Source organism: Anarhichas minor, unplaced genomic scaffold, assembly GCF_050575085.1.
Source record: "Anarhichas minor isolate MPS153535 unplaced genomic scaffold, ASM5057508v1 ptg000069l, whole genome shotgun sequence".
In the NCBI taxonomy this organism is placed as follows: domain Eukaryota; kingdom Metazoa; phylum Chordata; class Actinopteri; order Perciformes; family Anarhichadidae; genus Anarhichas; species Anarhichas minor.
This window is the reverse complement of record NW_027466515.1, coordinates 855,653-870,754: the sequence shown is the minus strand read 5'-3', so window position 1 is coordinate 870,754 and position 15,102 is coordinate 855,653. Positions and strand designations below refer to the sequence as shown.

At 42.9% G+C, this 15,102-nt stretch overlaps 2 protein-coding genes across 3 annotated transcripts; both read right to left on the bottom strand.

Annotated features, from left to right (window-relative positions):
- Nucleotides 1-747: 747 nt before the first annotated feature.
- On the bottom strand, nucleotides 748-11,923 carry LOC142934585 (solute carrier family 22 member 15-like). Of its 2 annotated transcripts, none has more exons than XM_076078999.1 (13): nucleotides 11,766-11,923; nucleotides 10,821-10,970; nucleotides 10,590-10,722; nucleotides 9,899-10,063; nucleotides 9,532-9,661; nucleotides 8,877-8,937; nucleotides 8,438-8,601; nucleotides 7,291-7,431; nucleotides 4,750-4,835; nucleotides 4,390-4,498; nucleotides 4,243-4,315; nucleotides 3,484-3,642; nucleotides 748-2,608 (listed from the first exon to the last, which is right to left on the bottom strand). In XM_076078999.1, exons 1-13 carry the CDS (start codon nucleotides 11,847-11,849, stop codon nucleotides 2,564-2,566), a joined length of 1,500 nt encoding a protein of 499 aa, XP_075935114.1. In that variant the 5' UTR covers nucleotides 11,850-11,923; the 3' UTR covers nucleotides 748-2,563. The 2 variants fall into 2 exon arrangements, with proteins under 2 accessions (XP_075935114.1, XP_075935115.1); XM_076079000.1 differs by having other exon boundaries at nucleotides 10,821-11,054; nucleotides 11,766-11,898.
- A 533-nt stretch (nucleotides 11,924-12,456) lies between these two features.
- On the bottom strand, nucleotides 12,457-14,824 carry LOC142934553 (T-lymphocyte surface antigen Ly-9-like). Its single transcript, XM_076078950.1, is given in 2 exon segments — nucleotides 12,457-14,235; nucleotides 14,237-14,824. Coding segments are annotated over 2 exon segments (837 nt in total). The 5' UTR covers nucleotides 14,671-14,824; the 3' UTR covers nucleotides 12,457-13,832.
- Between the last annotated feature and the right edge of the window lie 278 nt (nucleotides 14,825-15,102).

Genomic DNA, 15,102 nt, shown 5'->3' with positions numbered 1-15,102 from the left:
GTTGATTATGCCATTATCTTGAGCTAATTTATTATCAGAATAAAACAAAAGGTTGTTTCCTTTTATTACTTAAAATGTTTGGGTCAAATCATCCGAGCACAAGACCTCTTTTGCAACAATGTCATTTGTTAAGTAATTAGTAACTAAAGCTAAATATAGTGAAGTACAAAGTTCAATATTTCCCTCTGATATGTTGTGGAGTAGAAGTATGAAGCAGCATGAGAAGTGTGAGAGAAATCTCACACACACATTTGAATACCTATAGTGTACTAAGAGGCCTCTGAGAGAAGTGGTCTCATATCGGGAAAGGTACAAAAGGATCAAACCCTGGCCTGTTGGAGAACAGAGGGTTTGTTTGTTATTAATAAGAATAAGATAAGAAGCAGCCTTAACCAAGGGGAGTATGAGCAAATAAAGATACATGAGGTGGGACCACTCCGAGGTATAAAAGAGGTAAACGGCTTCTCATCAGTGTGCACATTGTAAACTAACCTGCCTCATGTGCACCATGCTCTGAGCATTCATGAAGTGTGACAATACTGCACTTCTGCATTGGCTTCAACATCAAAACTGTTTCTTCTGAACATTCTTTTGATAATGTTACTTGAATTTTGAATGTTTTAAATTCAAAGTATGGCCAAATCTTTGGAGGAAATGAAATGTTAGGGGACACAAAGTTAAACTGTAAGTAAAGACAACAGTATGTTCTGCAGTGTCACCAGAGTGAAGGAAACAAGACCCGTCATGTTCATGTTTTCCAGTCGTTTACTGTCTTTAACATAAATAGATCATTTAACATTTGAAGGACCCAGAGACATTGTATGCACAGAATATCTTCATAGTGCACGTTGTAAGAGTAGGATTGTATACAGATACAATACAAACTGATGGCATATAAAACATCTCAGACAACCGATTTCCTATATCTCTATTTACATCTCAACAATATCTTACATTTTATTTCTTTAAAAGCATTTAGAGTTCAAGGCTACATGAGAAGGCACAAAGGGCAGTGATGACATGCTTTGATGCACGTACAAAAAATGACTTAAGTTTTTGTTCCAGAGTTGTGGTTTGATTGATTACTATTTATCTAAAGTCTAAACTGTTTCACACACATTGGCACCATAATAAATGAGTGTGTCGACTGATCACTGCTTTGTGGTCAACACTCTGTGCAAAGCTTCTTTCCTTTTACAAAAATAAACATTAAGCATCTCTCAGCTGGGGGTGAAATCCCTGAAATGTTTCAGTCCCACTGTCACCAGCTGCTCGTCAGACAATTCAGACCTACATGACTACGATTCAGATTTCCCCAAAAATCCCCCCCATAAGTTCCTGACTGACCCTCAGGCTGTAGTGCTGCATGATTATGACTCAAACGGTGAAGATTAAAGCTTTGACTAATTTATTAAACAGCTGATTGCTGGGCGTTTTCTTTGACATTCTTTGCTGGTTACTTATTCACGTTTATCAAGATGTTTAGTGAGGTTCTCGTTCTGAGGTCGAGCATTCTTCTTCCTATTTTAACCCCAATAAATGCTCGTCAGAATTGAACCCAACAAACGCAACTAACATCTCTGATGAAATTACAGCCACTATTTTACTGCGTATTTATTTCCTTGACCATAAGAAAGCAGAGATAAGTAGCCCACTAGTGTAATAATAATAATAATAATAATAATAGTATTTATATGCTTAAGCACAAAGAGCCTTTAAGATTCCCAGATTTAACAGAATAAAAATGTAAAAGAAAAATCTGAAACCAATGGAAGCCCCAACCTATACGACATCCCCAAATCAGGAACACGGCAGTTCTTATATATCAAGCAGCGCTGAGCCCATACAGAAAATAAAAAGGTGCAAGGTGTGCTCTTTCAGATCAAGGAAGGAGAACCTGTGGTTCGCATGATCCACATCTATTATTGAAAGTGTGTCATGCAGAGTGGGACTCTTACTGCCTTGGTTCCGGTCTTCACTTCGGCTCAAACACTCAAAGTTTTGGTCTCGTTTCGGTCTCGATACAGATACGCTCTGACCGGGTTTAGGTGGTCTTGACTACAACACTGGCTTATTACACTTAAGCGTGCGACAGGACGGAGCTAACCGCCAGAGACGCATGGGAAAGATTTTGTGGTTTAGCATCAAGCACATTTTATGGTCCTAAAAATCTAAGTTAACTGTACTTTGAGGAATCTTAACATGTTGGAAGTCGGCATGTGTAGAGTGTGTGTAATGTCAGATAACTGCATCACGCTTCATTACACTTTTGCTATCAGCAAGTTTGATTTTCCGACTTCCCGGCATCTCTGGAATGTAAAGTAAGTCACATATCTGTCTCTCTCAGCGGTCGACCTCCAAATAAGGCACAAAGACCATGACGACATTCAGGAGATTAACTAAAGGCAGCGGGTCGACCGTTAAAAAAAGAGGAACTGCTAGTCAGTCCAGTTAATTATAACAGGGAGAGTTCACTGTTTTCTTGAGGCAGCAGTTTCATAAGGAATGAGGTGAAGACAATCTGCGTTGCTGCTCTGGTAACGGAGACCCGACACCGCTGGCTTCAGTCGTGGTTTGATTTACGTTTGTGATCTTCATACAAAAGAGCCTGTGGGGAAACAAAAAAGAAAAGTAGGACATGACGAAAGAAAGAAAGGTGATGCAGAGTGCAAATCATAACTGATGATGAGGGGAAGAGGTGATTAGGCCTGTCACAATGTTCAATTACGTTATCAAGTTTTTTCATCTGTCAGAAAACTGTAGGAGCTGCCAAATGTAGTTTGTATTGTCGTCTGTAAGATCATTGCCCAGCTGATGGCTTTGTGTCTCCAGGAGTTGTTAGGGGTGGGCTGCCAGTTTTGTCTATATTGTGTCTCCTGTTTGTTTAAGTTATGGAGGTGGATTATATCATTACATTCGGGTTACCTGTTGGCAGGACAGTCTACCTGACAGTACAGTGTTGTATTGTAGACGTGTCTCTCTCAGCGTTGTGTTATAGACGTGTGTCTCTCTCAGCGTTGTGTTATAGACGTGTGCATCTCTCTCTCAGCGTTGTGTTATAGACGTGTGCATCTCTCTCTCAGCGTTGTGTTATAGACGTGTGCATCTCTCTCTCAGCGTTGTGTTATAGACGTGTGTCTCTCTCTCAGAGTTGTGTTATAGACGTGTGCCTCTCTCTCAGCGTTGTGTTATAGACGTGTGCCTCTCTCTCAGCGTTGTGTTATAGACGTGTGCCTCTCTCTCAGCGTTGTGTTATAGACGTGTGCCTCTCTCTCAGCGTTGTGTTATAGACGTGTGCCTCTCTCTCAGCGTTGTGTTATAGACGTGTGCCTCTCTCTCAGCGTTGTGTTATAGACGTGTGCCTCTCTCTCAGCGTTGTGTTATAGACGTGTGCCTCTCTCTCAGCGTTGTGTTATAGACGTGTGCCTCTCTCTCAGTGTTGTGTTATAGACGTGTGCCTCTCTCTCAGTGTTGTGTTATCACCTTGCTCTCCAGTACTCTGTTGTGGTTCGGGCTGCTGAGCTCCTCCAGAGTCTCTGCTGAAGGTCCGTTGAGGGTTTCAGGCAGCAGGAGGCCGAGGCAGCCTGCAGACAGACCGCTCAGACAGAACACAGTGAAAGGCATGGAGGTGTGGAGAGCCCGCTGCAACACACACACACACACACACACATCACACATCAGAAAAATAAAGTCTGTCTGTGTCTCCTGAGGAGAGAGTTAATACAAATGTTCTGTACAATAACCTATATTACAAGATTCATTTTGTTAATCCACTAAAATGTATTAAAATAACAAATGACTGTTTATGAGTTTTAATTATTTAACTAAATATCAAACTGGACATGTGGTTTAGTTGCTTAGCCTTGTTGAAGTCACCTAAACCACCACTAGGTGTCACTATATCTTCAGGTTAACGTTACACCTCTGCTCACATGGGTTACCCGAGTTTAAATCTAATAATCTAATATATTTCACCCTGTGTGTTACAAAGTCAACAGTCCTGTCAAAGTGAATGTTATATTATCTACTCACACATTTTAGAGCTTGGTTGTTTCTAACTATGTATTTTACTGGTTTAAATCACTTGTCTGTTTGTTGTGGAGAAGAGGAGACCTGCACAATGTCACCAAACTCTGTATTTCGTAATCGTTTTGATTGTGAAACCCAAAGCGAAAGACAATTACATGAAGTGCATTTATCTAGAAAGAGGAAGTACAACTGCATGAACAGAACTGCCCTCACCATGGAAGGAACAAACGGAGCGAGGATTCCTCCAACTCTGCACGACATGGAACAAACCCCCAAACCAGCATTTCTGAAACAAAAAAATAAATCATTAAATGTGATGTCTGTGAATAATTCAACATGCAGTCTGCACTGTTAGCTCACCTGATAACTGTTGGGTAGAGTTCAGAGGTGTAGACGTAGGCGATGTTGAACGCTGCACTCACCAACAGTTTCCCCAGAAGCGCAAATGACGTAACGCTCAGCAAGGTCCCTGCAGACACAAACGGATCACTGTTAGCACCGTTAGCTGCTAGCCACCGGTTGAAAGGCGATCGAAATCCTTCCAATCGTGTATACACCACCTTTAATCTAATGTTATATTCATTCCTGTCACTCTAGATAAGAGCATTACTTCAAAACATTTTAAATATTCAGGACCTGTTAAGTTTGTTTCCTCACACATTTAAGATCAGTTGCGTTCAGAAGTGTGTTCCTCTGTATAAGTGGGCGTCACCCTCTCACCTGAGTTTTCGGGGATGAACATGGTGCAGAAGCAGGAAGTGCCGGCCAGACACAGGAAACTGGCCATGCTTTTCCTCCTCCCAGCCCTGAAAGACAAGACACACAATGACTCATCGGTGGACGCTTTAAACAGGACACTTCTCGACATTATGTACCTCGAGCTTTCAACAACGTCTTAAGTCAAACAGAGAGACACAGTTGACAAACAGTAGTCGAACTGAACACAGCTGATGGAAATATCTACATGTATGTTGGGATCTGACCCTGCTGTCCTGGCTGGCTGAGACCTTCACACGTGCTTTTCAAACAAAGGAGCAGCCATGTTCCTTCCTTTCACCAAAACGCCTGACATGGGGTCTACAAGAAACCTCATGCCGGATGACCACACCCTCCAGCTCCAGCAGAAACCTGATGCTGGTCCCTCATTGGCCAAGAAAGGGCCCCCCCACTGGTTGTGCCACCTGGTTTATAAGCCTGAGCACAGCTAGAATTCTTCCTCTTCCGTCCAGACACCGCTGGTGTAAGGAGATCCACAAGGCTCTCTTCACCCCGGACACGCGCTGGTGTCAGGAGGTCCACAAGGCCTCTTCACTCCGGACTCGTCCAGGGGACAAGAAGATCCACGAGGAACCGCGGCCTCATCAAATCCTATCAGGTCACATGCAACATTCGCTGGTCGAACAGACTGTGTTTTATTTTGAGTTTTGGATCCTGTAGTGCGAGAACGGATAACTCCTATGCCCCGTTCTCCCACCCTTTTTGTGTACACACCGCCGGCAGAAGGTAACAATCTTTCCTCGCCGAAGATTTCCGGGAAGGACGACCCAAACCTCGTCCCTCAGCCGAAGTTAAAAAGCCCCTCTCTGCAGCGAGGAGGCCGAGTCTGCGCCAGCCAGCCCCGAGGCCGCGCCACCGAGAGCCAGCGGCTACTCGAGGACTGAGTGATCCCCACCACGGGAAACGTACCCTACCGAACGAAGCTTCTACAAGTAAGAGTTACTGGTATCTGGGCCTAGCTTAGCTTAGCATAGCATTAGCTTAATTTAGCCTATTCGTTATGTCGTTGTTATTCCTGTGTCTTGTTACGTTAAGTTACTGTCGTGTTATAACGTGTTATTGCGCAAGCATCGCGGACCAAGGAGTCCCGTTATATTGTGTATTTCCTGCCGTAACTGTTTGCATTAGATCCGTCGCTGCTAGTGGATGTGGAGGTTGTGATTTTATCACTTCAAAGACCAAAACCACTGTGGCGAAGCCTCGTCTCGCCGACCGAGTTTCGGGGTGATAAGAGAGCAATACTCGCATCTCACCGCAGTGATAAAGATGTGTTTTGTTTTGGGGATTATTTTATTTTGTTTGGTTTTATTCTCTGTTCTTTAAATCGGCTCTGTGAGTGAGATCTAGAACCGCAACTATCACGTACAAGCGTGACCGGTCGGTTCAGAATCCGACCGCAGAGTATACGAGTGATCAGCTGTTCCTCACATTCTCACTGCAGCGCTGAGCACCGCGCTCAGAGCTCCTCTCTCTCTCTCTCTCTTCCTACTAACCCGCACACACATAGTTAGATTCACTGATTTTGGGTGAACCTCTCAGACACGTGGTCGCGTAATCTATTGTCCCAACCCACATTGTGCGCCGTCCCACGTGGTTACACGTAGCCACCTCTCAGCTATCTTGTCGCGGGTCAATAGACTCCGCCATCTTTGCTTGTAGGCTCACACGCCCCTTTTTAGGTTACGTACCATCACTGTTTGAGTAGGCCCCCCCCCTTTGTTTCCACACACACACACACACATGTACATATATCTATATACATATCCTTACCCCACTTTATTCATTTGACTTTAGGTATTAGATACATAATTGTATGATAGTGTTTGTTTATTTTGATATTACTTGATTTGATCATTTATTATTTTATTTAATAAACTCTGTTATATTTTAAAGAGCAGTCGTCTGTGATTACTTGTGCATATGTGTGTAATAATAACTGGATGTAGTGGCCTGTGCTCGAACTTAAACCTTCACTTTCACTCTGAATGTGTAATAGTACTCAGACTATTGACATTATGAGTGAACGCTAATTATGAGACTTAGTTTTATTGTTTGGTTATTGGTCCCTGTTCGCAGGGTGGTGCCCCGTTATTATTAATAATCATTAATGATTGTTACTGACATTAATAATTCTATTGATGTCAAGAATTTAGTTTCTTAGATGCTGATAACCAAACACGCTCCTCTACGTTCCCAACATGTACAAATCAGCAATTTAAGTAGAATGAAGTCTAATGCTGGTTGAATGAAGCAGGAAGTCGTTTTTCATTAGCTAGTACACAGATTCTGATATTGCAACACTTCATGTTAAAACATTAACCCTGTGGTGGATTTGGGCAAAGAACACTGTGACTAAAGGGTCACAAAACATCAAATACTGTTCATAAATCAACAACGTCTCCAGACAGGAAGATCGACTTTGAGCTGTGTACACAGGGTCAGTGAGCTAAATAGTGTGTGTTATTGTGTGTGTGTTTGTCTCACCAGTGTTTGTTGATGAAGTACATGCAGAGCGGGTAGGCGGGCAGCTCCACCAGGCCGTACATGGCTACGTTGACATAACGGCTTCCAGACGTGTCACCGGCTCCCAGAGTCAGACCGTAGTACACCAGACTGCACGCATACCTGCAACACACACACACACACACACACACACACACACACACACACACACACACACACACACACACACACACACACACACACACACACACACACACACACACACACACACACACACACACACACACACACACACACACACACACACACACACACACACACAAATGTGACTAAAAGCTGCATCTGTTTTTGGTTGTAAGTTAGATCTTCAGCCTACTCAGCCGCTCCTTGACATTTCTCTTGTTTTGTGTTTCACATCTTGCACCATCAGTTCCTGCAGAGCAGCTTGTTTACTGTTAACTGTGCAACAGAGAACTATATATATTATCTAGAGTACAACCAGACTAACCTGATCTACTCTAAAAAAAAGAAGCAGTTTTTCACATCTATAATGCCGAGTGAACGGAAAGCCAAACTGTTAAAAGTCTGTTTGATTATTTAGCAGCCGGGATAAAGTAAGTTCAGAAACAGGCCAGAGGGTGAAAAGGTTTTAAGTTGTGAACATGTAGAGATGTGTGTGTGCACTAGTACACACAACATAATCCTTTAAGTGGTAAACATGTCAGTTGCTCCTCACAGTAGCTTTATTTCTAATCACTACAGAAGAAACCACAGTAGTTATGTTACAAACCACAGTGGTTTTACAGCATGATGCATTCCCAGACTACTTAAATATTTCATCATCATAGAAGCAAACATTCTGCTTATTCCTACAGTTGATATCAGCGGCGTGTTAACCTCAGACAGACCGGAGGATGGAATGTGCAACATTTTTGGAATTCAATTTATCACAAAACAAATTCTGAACATCTGGACCAAAATGCCATGACAATCCATCCAACAGCTGTTGAGACACTAAACTACAGAAAACTCATATCTTTTATGCTTGTATGGACAGAAAGAAGCAGCATCTGAGTCTGTGGTAGGAGCAGGAATTGAACCAGCAGCATAAGTCAAGTTTTAACAGCTTTGGGCTCGTTTTGTTCTTCTTCTGTGGTGCTACACTCACCAGACATACATGAGCACCATCGTCCTCAGACGGAGGACTGGATGGAGCACCAGCTGCAGGACACCCGCACGCCCGCTGCGATTACCGGCTTTAGCAGCACCGACACGCTTCAGCGTCAGGTGTTTGACAGCGTTGCCGTTCCTCAGCGCCATGTAGCGCAGAACCTGTAAAGACGAGATGAACAGTCAGGAACGACGTTTCAAAGATCATGCACAATTCACGAGTTTCACGTTGCCATTGCATGATGATGTAAGCTGCTGTAAATCCTGTCAGATCTCTCAGCCACTTCTAATTCCGATCTTTTCTAGAGCTCATAATGTTTTCAATGAAAAGAAGTGACCCCAATATGTGGTGTTCTCTAAATCTTGGGGCTTAAATCTACGACAAGCCTCAGCACTTAACTACACCCAGACATTGCGATTGCATAAATGTATTTTACCTCTTCAGCTTGCTCCGTCTGACCCTGAGAATACAGCCAGCGAGGAGACTCTGGAAGAGTTCTGGAGGAAAGGAGGTAAGGAGAGATCATTGTTTTGGCACAAATATGATTTTCTGGATATAGCGTTTAAAAGAGCGGAGGCTTTATCATATTTACATATTCAAAACAACAGATTCCTTTTCCAAAAACACGTGTTAAAAAACGCGGAGGTCGTCTTATATTCGGCCAGTACTCATAACGTTACTACGATGCTAACAGATAGATTACTCTTCAGGTTTTAACTTCTTCTAAATGCTAAAATGCACTGGAGCAAATTACACAAGTGTGTTTATGTTTTTATCTCATGAGCTACAAAACATGCATTCTTTATATCTTAATTTAGTGACTATATTGTGATTTGTAAAAAAAAGAATAGGCTAAAACATGCACACAAAAAAAATTGGTTAGTTGACAAATTGAATGTATTCTGCTTTAGTTGCATTTCATTTACATTCTTGAAATTCCTGTATTGCCTTGAAACTGGTGCTGATCGAACCTTACACGATATCTATCCAATCCATGTGTGTGTGTTTTAGAATCCTCTCCTCAGAGGAAAGGCTTCTAATTGTTCTGGTTTTATGTGTGGACTCATCTCATCTCTGAGGTTCGTACTCACACAGACATCAGGAAGAACAGGACACCAGACGAGTTGGCCACGATGGCCAGGGTCCTCCACGGCCGGATAAAGTAGCCCAGAGCTGCAAACAGTGCGATGCCGACTGCAAAACTTATGCTTGTCAACGTCCCTGAAGATGGAAATTACATTTTAAAAATCGATTCAACAGCTTAGGAACTGCAGGGTCATTTAGAGGCTAAAGTGACCGCCTTGTAATGGAAAGAAAGAAACACAGGTTTGTTCCCTGAACATTCAGTATTTTACCTGAAAAATATCCAAAACAAAAGATCAACTAATTTGGCAGCAGGTACAAACCAACACATCATATAGAGTGATGTATGATGGGATTGTTCTGGTGTTTGCGTACCGGTCATGGCCCAGTAGGACCTGCCCACGTACTCCTGAGTGAGAACGAAGCCGACGAGGCCGATGCCGCCGTTCATCAGCCCCACGAGGAGACGAGACACGGCGAAGACCTCATAGCTGGGTGCGAAGGCGGTCACATACCCGAAGATCACCTCAAAAAACAGACCTGGGAGGCAGAGAAACAGATGAGGAGGGGCAGCGTAGAGTTGTATCTTCGTGGATGTATTGTTTTTATGTCTGCATGCAGCGTAAACGCGCTTTTTTTTCTTCCCTAAATTCAAAATATGTATCATCGATTCTGTAGCTCTCCGTGACTGAGTACATCCAAGTAATCATGGGAAAATTTAATTATTATAATGACAAAAATACTGAATTCAATATCCAAGATGCTTTATAAAACGTTGTATATTATGTAGGAGGTTGTGAAAAACAAATAATGTATTGATCGCTGAATTTGTAAGTAGTTTTTAACAGCTGTAAAATTGAAAATTGCATTTTCCAGTTTTTCCAGGCCATCACTGTTGGCAAATATTTCAGAATTGTTATCACTGAAACTTCCCATTCAAAATCTGTTAAACTTAAAACAGGACGAAACCTTTTCTACCTACTTCTTTTAAATGTTTACATTTTGAAATCCGGCGCAAAATCTGTCTGATCAAATCTGTCTGATCCTGGTCTGAGATTGTCCTCACCCGTCAAGTAAACAGGTCTCCTTCCGATCCTGTCGGAGAGCGGCCCGAACACGATGTTCCCGACCAGAAGCCCGGCGAAAAACAGCGATCCGGCTAGACTGACCTTATAGGCCTGCTGCTTGATGAGAAACCACTGGGGAACACAGAGAAGAGTTGGAGAAGCACACATGCTGAATCAGCGGCGTTTGGTTGGGCCAAAGCGATGACGCGTATGAACTCTAGCTCCCTCACCTCTGTCACGATGGAGTCAATGTCCTCTGTAAAGGAGACGTGTTGGTGGAGCTCCTGCTGGCTGGATGGGACCACGTCCTGCGGCTCGATGTGGTACTCTGGAGTAGATCCAACCAGTACGATCAGCATGGACTGACAGGCCATGTACACCTGAAACACACAGATCACTACGGTACCAACCTGAGAGACGAGAAGTCACATTAACGTCACCACTACAGCACCTGTTGGCATGGTCTAAAAAACATGGACACACGTCTCATCAGATGTCGGTGTAACATTTTCCAACATCAAAATAAAGTTTAAAATATACGTTCTGTGATCTGGGTTCCTTAATGTGTTGAGAAAATGATCCTACTTCCTAAACTAAATGAACTGTTTAAAAAGCGGTTTCATATGAGTTGGCAGCTCCTTTAGGCTTCACTGCATCAGCTGACTGACTTTAAATCAATACCAGACTCACATCGTGTGGAAACTTCTGGGATTTAAGTTTGGTGAGCAAGCTAACTAGCTAGCGTTAGCTAGAAGGAGGGCTAACTTTAATCATGACGCCAATATGTGCGATCAAATTTGATATAAGTGACATTACATATTACATACCATAGGGAGGGGGGGATTTACTTAAATAGTTTGGAATACGTGGGCGAGTGAATGACGTAGCTACTAGCTATTTCCTTTCAATAGCCCAAATGTAAACAACTTCGACATTTGCAGCGCGTGTCAACGTAGGCATCCAGGGTTTGTAGAGTGCAGTTGCTGCACTCGTAGCTATAGCTAAATTGTAAATGTTATGATGTTTAACCGCCAACACGTGTTATTGTGTTGGTCCACAGCAACGTTATAGCGCATGAGAGCCACGTCGCGCTACTAGCTGTGAAAACCCGGAAAGCTTACCGCGGTTATTGTTTTCTCATATGTACAAAACGTTGTTTTTAAAAATGCACTAACCTGTGTCAGGACAAGGACAGCCACCGCCCGCTTCTGGTAGGGTCCAAACGCACCGACAACTTGAAGAGCTTCTTCTAAATCCATCCCCGGTACGGCGGACAGGCGGCGGCGTCTCTCTGGTTTAACTTTACGAGCATCACCGAACAGAGAGGAGGAGAGATGAGAGGGTGATCCCCGGCTCACTTCCGGGTTCGCTTATTTCCTGCGTTCAGTGTCATGTGAAATAATGACAAATACAGTCTGTATAGCAGAGTCACAAATGTATTGTCGAGGCACTTTATATAAACAATTCATATGCGAATCAAAACTTTAAAATGCTAACACAAATTGTAGTTTTTACTAATTTATCTGATAACTTGTTATTTTTCAGATTATAATTATAAATGATTTTGTAACTATGCATCATTTCCTCTAAAATCGAATCGGAAATTAGACGAATTGTCTTATGAATGTGATTTGAAGTTAGCTCATGAATGAGATTTTGAAGGGCTTTAATTTTGAAATGCTGCATTATCCTAAAAACCCAGAGTCTGAAAACACGGAGGGACAAGTGCCAAAGAAGGCGAAACCAGAGCCGGCAAAAGAAAACGCACAGAGAGGAGCGAGACGAGAGGGTGAACCCCGGTTCACTTCCGGGTTTGCTTATTTCCTGCGTTCACGTGTCATGTGAAATAATGACAAATACAGTCTGTAAAGCAAAGTCACAAATTTATTGTCAAGGCACTTTATATAAACAATTCATATGCAAATCAAATCAAAATAGTGTATCCTCTTCCCCAACCTAAAACAAAAATACAGTAAACTAAAAGGACAAAAATAGTAAAAGCCAAACAATATTACAGAAAACAGTGCATAAAAAGATGTTAGTCCAATGACATGGCATACATATATGCTTCGACATTAACTCTTGTTGTCTTTATTTATCATAAAAGCATGTGTAATATATGTTTACACAATGTACATTCAATCTTCTTCAACTGTTAATTAAAGCATAAAAAAAATAGTGACAGCGTTCCTGAGATGCATTATGAGAAGCAATTTGACAATTTGCTATTCTCCAATCAACATTATTGTTTAGGCAAAAAAAGTATAAAAATACTTCTAATGCAAGTAACAGTGGATGATGCACACAGCTGGAAGCTAAAACCACACAAACATGTTCATGTTTTCAGTAGCAAACAGCACTCTGAGGACAAACCTCATACAGTCTCTAGGTCGTAAAGTGAAAGTTCCTCAGGCTGAATTCTTGATTTATATGCAGGAGCAGTTCTGTGGGGGCCTCAATTTTGGAAGGAGCATATCTTAAATACACACATGGCCACACACATCCACACACCCACAACCACACCAGCAGCCACAGCGACGAGCACAACGAACACACCGCACATAATCCACACAAAGGATGGCACCGGCTCGTCCCCCCGGTAGAGCGGACTGATCATGGTTTCACTAACTTTCTCACTGAGTGGGTTAGTCATCCGGCACGTGATGAACTTATCGCGTCTGTTCTTAATGACGGTGATTTTAATGTCCTTTCCCAACAGCTCCCGGTCTCCTATCTTCCAGCTGTAGGTGACTGGTTCCGCCTCTGTAGTGTCTCCATCACAGCTCACAATACACACCTCTGTATAATATCCATGTCCCCATGGTTTTATCACTACCACAGGCTGGGGGACGCTCTTGATTTACTTGTAGAGAAGTATTTAATTGTGTATTACTGCTGCCATTATTTAAGTAAAGGATCTGAATACATCAATGGCCTTTAATCAGGATTTAGACCAATGTAGGACATCAAAACACTATGCAGCGGTTTCATATGAGTTGGCAGATGAGAGGGTGATCCCTGGTTCACTTCATTTCCTGCGTTCACGTGCTACTCATGTGAAATAAGGACAAATACAGTCTGTATAGCAGAGTCGTTTCATCCATTCATCTTTCTTTCTTTAACACATAAATATGATCATGTTTTCATGCTGTTCTCCAATCAACATTATTGTTTAGGCAAGAAAAGTATGAGAATACTTCTAATGCAATCGGGGGCGATTGTGGCTAAGTGCCGTCTTTCAATCAGAGGGTTGGCGGTTCGAACCCCGGCTCCGGCTCCGCCAGTTGCTTGTCGATGAGCCGCTCCCGCCGCTCCTGCCACTCCCGCTGCTCCCGCCGCTCCTGCTCTATCAGCTCCTGATCTAGCTGCTGTCGCCGTTTCCACAAACCCACAAGAGCCAAAAGGATCAGGAGCAGGAGCACACCGAGCACACCGAACACAATCCCCACAACGGATGGCGGATCCCGGTAGAACGGATTGATAATGGTTTCACTAACTTTCTCACTGAGTGAGTTAGTCATCCGGCAGGTGATGAACTTATCGTGTGCATTCTCAATGACGGTGATTGCAATGTTCTTTCCCAACAGCTCCCAGTCTTTGTCTCCCATCTTCCAGCTGTAGGTGACTGGTTCCGCGTCTGTTGTCTCCATCACAGCTCACACCACACACCTCTGAAGAAGCTGTACATACTGTTCTTATCACTACCACAGGCTCGGGGACGTGCTTAGTAATAATCCATTTAGCCGTGTAGCTCACACTATTTTCTGTAACTTTGCCGTTGATCTCCACTGAATACACGCCCGTGTCATTTTTAGACATGCTGTTGACGACCAACCGTCCATTCGTCGTGTCCAGGGTTGTGCGGCCTTTAAACGAGCGGTACAACTCCAGTTGAGCATCGTCTTTATTCCACTCAGCCAGCAGATCACCTCCGAACTTCCACAGGATGTGTTTGATGGGATCAGGGTAATAAGGCCTCACGCTCAAAGCGATGCTTCCGCCTTCTGTGAAGAACTTGTCTTCGGTTACAGCGAGGCTCAGCGCCGCTAACAGCACACACAACCCGGTCAGCTTCTCCATCGTCCGCGGAACAATATTACACAACTGGAGGAATATCGATCTTCATGTCAGACAAAAAAACAACGAACGGCTTATTTTTTCAGGTCGCTTCGCTTCGACAGATTGTCGACACTGTTCCTGTCCTGTTTATGGGAACGAAACGAAAACAACGAGGACCAGCTCCTCCTCTCATAGGTGTCCGTGTGTGTGCGCGGTTAAAAATAAATTAAATGTAATACAACAAGTACTCGTATTTATTTTAAGCAGAAGTAATGTTGCCATGGAAAAAAATCTCAATTTTAAGTCTCTCTTTCATTGTGTATTACTGCTACCATTATTTAAGTAAAATTATCTGAATACTTTCTCAATCAATGGCCTTTAAATCAGGATCTAACCTTTTTTTCTTATAATAATTTACTTACATACTTTTACTAAAGTAATGTTTTGAATGCG

Excerpts from the sequence above, each read along its gene's own strand:
- LOC142934585 (XM_076078999.1), bottom strand. The coding sequence starts at position 11,849 with ATGGATTTAGAAGAAGCTCTTCAAGTTGTCGGTGCGTTTGGACCCTAC. Across the intron at positions 10,723-10,820 it reads TTGACTCCATCGTGACAGAG|TGGTTTCTCATCAAGCAGCA; the intron begins GTGAGGGAGCTA and ends TGTGTTCCCCAG. Across the intron at positions 2,609-3,483 it reads ACAGAGTACTGGAGAGCAAG|GCTCTTTTGTATGAAGATCA; the intron begins GTGATAACACAA and ends GTTTCCCCACAG.